The sequence below is a fragment of the Lonchura striata genome, chromosome 20 (genome assembly GCF_050655825.1).
Source record: "Lonchura striata isolate lonStrDom1 chromosome 20, ASM5065582v1, whole genome shotgun sequence".
In the NCBI taxonomy this organism is placed as follows: domain Eukaryota; kingdom Metazoa; phylum Chordata; class Aves; order Passeriformes; family Estrildidae; genus Lonchura; species Lonchura striata.
In genome coordinates, this window is record NC_140722.1 from 11,082,881 (window position 1) to 11,088,106 (window position 5,226).

Here is a 5,226-nt window from a genome sequence, read left to right on the forward strand (position 1 = left end):
GTGACAATACCTGTGAGGATGTTTCCTCTTCTGCAATCGGGAGCAGGCACCGTGCAGAGGGGTTGTACAGTGGTAGGTAACTTCATCCTGAAGAATCACCAGCTGAAAGAAGTCCTCAGACAGAAGTTATTCTCTTTAGCTGTGGAGGGTGAACAAGTGGTGAAGGAGGAAGAGTTAATCACCTTGCTGGGGCTGGGGGCCCCAAGGACTCCTTGACTTGCAGACCAAGAATTGCCTGCACCCCAGCAGCTTTACCTCTTCCTCCTGCTGCCCATGAGGAGCAAAGGCAAGATCATCACCATGTTCCACCTGCCCAGGGAGCCCTTCTGGCTGATTAAAAGGCAAATTAAGTTCTGACTTCACTTCTGTTCATTAAGGCACAGACCCCACGGCAGGAGCAATAAACCCATGGTGGACGCTTTGGAGAGATGCAGGAATGTTGCTGTGCAGCATGCAAGGATGCTCTGGGAGAATACAAGAATGCTTCTGAGTTGAGAGGGGAAACAGGAATGTACAGATGTTCTAGGGGGCGGCAAGGATTCTTTGAAGTAATGCAGTGATGCTCCAAGGTTGAGAAGGGAAGGGAAATGGGAGAAGATGCTCCGGGGGGAATTCAGGGATGCTCCAGGGTAATGCAAGGATGCTCCTAGGTTGAGAGGGGAATGTGTAGATTCCCACGGATGCCCTGGAGGAATGAAGGGACGTTCTAGGTAGCACAAAGATGCTCCCGGGCTGAGAGAGTACGTGGGAATGTCCAGATGCTCAGGGCTGCTCTCGTGGGACGCAGAGATGCTTGGGCGGATCTCGGGATGCTCTGGGGGTTTCGGGGCTGCTCGGGGGGTTACGCGAGGGTGCTGGGGGCCGGAGCGAGAGGCGGGAGCGGGCGGGGCGGGGAGGGGCAGCAGCCCCGCGGCGGCGGCGCGGCGGGAGCGGCGCGGGATGGAGAGCGGCGGGGCGCTGAACGGCTCCGCCGCCGCCGGGCGCTTCGCGGCCGCGGGCACGGCCGCGCTGGGCGCGCTGATGGCCCTGCTCATCGCCGTCACCGTGGCGGGCAACGCGCTGGTGATGCTGGCCTTCGTGGCGGACTCCAGCCTGCGCACCCAGAACAACTTCTTCCTCCTCAACCTGGCCATCTCGGATTTCCTCGTAGGTAAAGTGCCGCCCGCGGGGCGCCCGCCGGCACCGGCACCGGCACCGGCACGGCAGCGACTCGGCGGCTCCGCCTGCCCGGCTGCTGCCCCCGGGCTCCGCTCCTGCCCTCCACACCCTCCCGCGGTCGCGGTCCCCTCCCGCTGTCCCCCGGCCGCGGGGCAGAGGGAAGGAGCCGGCCGGCAGCCGCGGTGCCCCGGGCAGAGCCCGGCTCTCCCCGGGAACGGACCTCTCCGCTTGCAGGTGCCTTCTGCATCCCCCTCTACGTGCCCTATGTGCTGACGGGGAGATGGATCTTCGGGAGAAGCCTCTGCAAACTCTGGCTGGTGGTTGATTACTTGCTGTGCACCTCTTCGGTCTTCAACATCGTCCTAATTAGCTACGACAGATTCCTCTCGGTGACAAGAGCGGTGAGTCCTGTCATGGCATCTGAGAGGGACATAACTCTCCTCCTGCTCTATGCTCCGAATTGTCTGCAGTACTTAAAAGTTTATTGAATCCTCCAGAAATTATGAATCGTTCAGCCCGGAAGGCAATAATCATCCACAAATGCATAATTCGGTTTCAGATCAGTATTCCTGGCAGAATTGAATCACTTAAGGCTCAGTCCCTGTTGCGCAGGTGTTCCCTTCCCAGGTGACAGGATAGTAGTGTACAAGCAAGCCAGCCAGGTAAGCAGACTTTAAACTAACTTGCAAGAGCTTTTAACCCCAGGACAAAAAAGTGGATTGCAGTCACACTCGGATCTTCTCCCTGGCTAACACAGCAGTAGATTGCACTGCCAGCTTTGGCAGGGAATGTGGAAAGGTCTCTGAGCTTGTGGGAGATCAAAATGCTCGGCCTTTTGCAGGAGGTAACGAGCAGTTCACAGGCAGATCTGACCCACTGCAGTTTGCTCATTCCCTGACTACAAACACAGCACGGATTTAGCTCAGGAGTTTGTCAAGTCCCTCTCCTCGGGACTTACAGGGAGTAGCTGGGGACAGCTCAGGTAAGTGGTGGGTGCAGACAGCTGCCAGGCTCCAGCCAAACCAGTACATTTCCACTTAGCAGACACCATATTTTGGGGCTGTAAAATGACTGTTCTAAATCTTCCCTGTAAGAGTGTGATTTATCTAGCAATTGCTCCTGTTGCCTATGGCATATCAATTTGTTGGACTGCTGGGGTATTGCCTAGCAACTTTACCAGGAATGCTAATAGTCCATTTGTGAGGAGCCTCAGCCAGCTGGGATGTGGGACTATGTGTAATAAAAGGCTTTCCTCTTGCAGGTCGCCTACAGAGCCCAGCAAGGCAACACCAGGCGAGCAGTGCTGAAGATGGTGATGGTGTGGGTGTTGGCATTCCTGCTGTACGGACCTGCCATCATCAGCTGGGAGTACATATCAGGCCAGAGCATCATCCCCAGTGGGGAATGCTATGCTGAGTTCTTCTACAACTGGTATTTCCTTATGACAGCCTCCACGCTGGAGTTTTTCACCCCTTTCATCAGCGTGATGTTTTTCAACCTAAGCATTTACCTGAACATCCAGAAGCGCACCAAAATGCGCCTGGATGTTTTCCACGAGGCACACAACCAGTCCTTCGCTGAAGAGATGGAAAGGAGCCCAGAAGCAAAGTTTTCTTTGAAATGCTGTAAGTGGGAGCAGAAGGAGTCAGCTGAAACCCTCGACCTCTCCAAGAGCAAAGCTCAAGCAGCAGCCTCAACTTCCAGCCTGGATGCCAAAGACCTGCTGGAAACAAGCTCGGAGAGCTCCAGGAAACCCAAGTGTTGCAACAAAAAGAGCTGCAAAAATTCAGCCTCCACTCTGTCCTCGGAGAAACGGGTGAAGGTCGTGTCCCAGAGCACGACTCAACGCTTCAGGCTCTCCAGAGACAAGAAAGTGGCCAAATCACTGGCAATCATTGTGGGCATTTTTGGGATTTGCTGGGCACCGTACACTCTCCTGATGATCATCCGCGCTGGCTGCCACGGCCAGTGCATCTCTGAGTTCTGGTATGAGACTTCTTTTTGGCTGCTGTGGATCAACTCAGCTGTCAACCCTGTCCTGTACCCTCTCTGCCATTCCAGCTTCAGAAGGGCTTTTATCAAACTCCTTTGTCCCAAGAAGATGAAGATGCAGCCTCACTATGCCCTTGAGAACTACTGAAAGTGAAGCCAGCCCAGGATGAGAAAAGCCTTGGTTTACTTCTGCTCTACTGGTGTGGGACTGGAGCTTGTTTCCTCGGAAGAACTCAGAAGCGGTGTTGTGGGGCAGGTGAGGAAGGCAGAAGAGAGCCCACTATTAACTTATTTTAGTTCATCTACAACAAAATCCCACTGCAGAGAAGGATAAAGGGGTTTGTTGACATTAACCACGGGCAGTGAAGTCAGTGTCAGCCACTTGCAGGTGCCACAAAAGAGCTCTGCTGCCACCTAGTCAGCCTGAGCAGCACCAACATTTTGCTCCAATAAACTGAAAACTGAAAAGAAAAAGCTAATAAAGAGAAATATCTGGCTTAAACTACTGCGTTAAACTACAGCTTAGCTGTTGGCAGATGGGATCTTTCTCATAAATGGGAGAGTTTTTTCCTCACACCTTTACACATAGATGATGATTCAGAAAGAAAAGAACAAACCTCAGAAGGAAAACATCTCATTTATCATTTTTGTTACAGCAGCTGCAGCCATAATCTGGAACCCTGTTTCATGGGGTGCAACAGATGTCCCTTCCACACCCCAAGAAGGGACAGATCTTCTGCAGGATCTTAAAGATAGTCTTCGGGCACTGTGTTAGGGAATGACAAGCTCATTCCCCAACAAGAGAGAAACAAATCTTGTGTTGTTTTTTATGTTCCTTTTTAAAATGTTCCTCTTACATTTTTCAAGTTTCAGAACTCTTGCATTGTTTCTTTTAAAATACCTCAATTCATTGGAGACCAGGGTTGAGCTGATTCAGTCAACACAAGCGTCAATTCTTTTACTGTTTAATTTTTACATTTTTTTAGAACTGTCACTCCAATTACAAAGATAGAGCACCAGATTCAAGAGACTAGGGCTCTAGCTTTGGTCTTACATAAAATCCTGGTAATTTTACCTCTGCTTCCCATCTCATGCTTCATCACAGTTGCCCATTTTTTCTGCAACCTCTTTGGGCACAGAGGCAGTGTGACGAAAAAGCAGGTTAATTCCACAGCTGGCACTGCTCAGTGATGTAGTAACACAAACAAGTAATTTGCCATGGCAAATGCTCATATTTAACAGTATTGCACAGGGGAGCTCAAGATCCTAAGTCTGAAAACTACATTTACAAATAGAAACCCAAATGTTGTAAAGCAGTACCCAAAAGCTTATGATGTTGTGATCACCAATTACATATTGCTACTGCGAGCAAACTGCTTTTGGCTGCTGGTAAAAGTAAAAAGAAAATGCCATCCGACTGTATCTCAGTGATATTTGTCAAGTAGATCAGTATTGTCACCTGAAGTCGGGTTTTAAATGATGTTTTGTCTTGTGTATATGATATTTCAGGTTTGTGACATGTTCTGTCAGTCTGTTATATATGGGTTAAAATACACCCCTGGAAGTGTGTGTGCTGTGAATTGACAGGATAAATGCTGAGCCTGCTCCTACCTTTCCCTGTGTCTGCTCCCTTCTGAACACTTCAATAAAGTATTTTTATAAGAAGCTTGCTGAATATTTTATGGTGAAAAAGGGGTTGTCAGAAATTATAAAAACCAACTGGAAGCAAAACATCTATGGGTTTACCTGGGGAGACAGATATACATAGCACAGAAAAACCAGCTCCTGAAACACTGAGTTTCTCTTCCCTCTGGTGAGCAGGTTCCTGACAGCCCCCTGAGGCTGTGGTGAGTGCACATCACTCAATTCTCACCACTTCTGGTCTTTTCCAGAGCATGTTACATGCAGCTGGGATCTGGAGAGGTTATATCAGCAATAATTCTTTCTGTAATTTACAGACCCCACTGGTTTACTTAAAAATGATAAAGCCATAACGTGACCAAGGTTTCCAGCTGTGGTTCTCTTCAGTTGTTCAGCAGGAGAGGAGGAACTTCTAGATCATTCATTCTGATTAAA

The 5,226-nt window shown here is 50.0% G+C and overlaps 1 protein-coding gene across 1 annotated transcript; it reads left to right on the top strand.

The window, feature by feature from the left end:
• The first annotated feature begins 616 nt into the window (after positions 1–616).
• Positions 617–4,815, top strand: HRH3 (histamine receptor H3). The gene is made up of 3 exons (XM_077786987.2): positions 617–1,150; positions 1,393–1,559; positions 2,420–4,815. Exons 1-3 carry the CDS (start codon positions 751–753, stop codon positions 3,296–3,298), a joined length of 1,446 nt encoding a protein of 481 aa, XP_077643113.2. The 5' UTR covers positions 617–750; the 3' UTR covers positions 3,299–4,815.
• Positions 4,816–5,226: the final 411 nt, after the last annotated feature.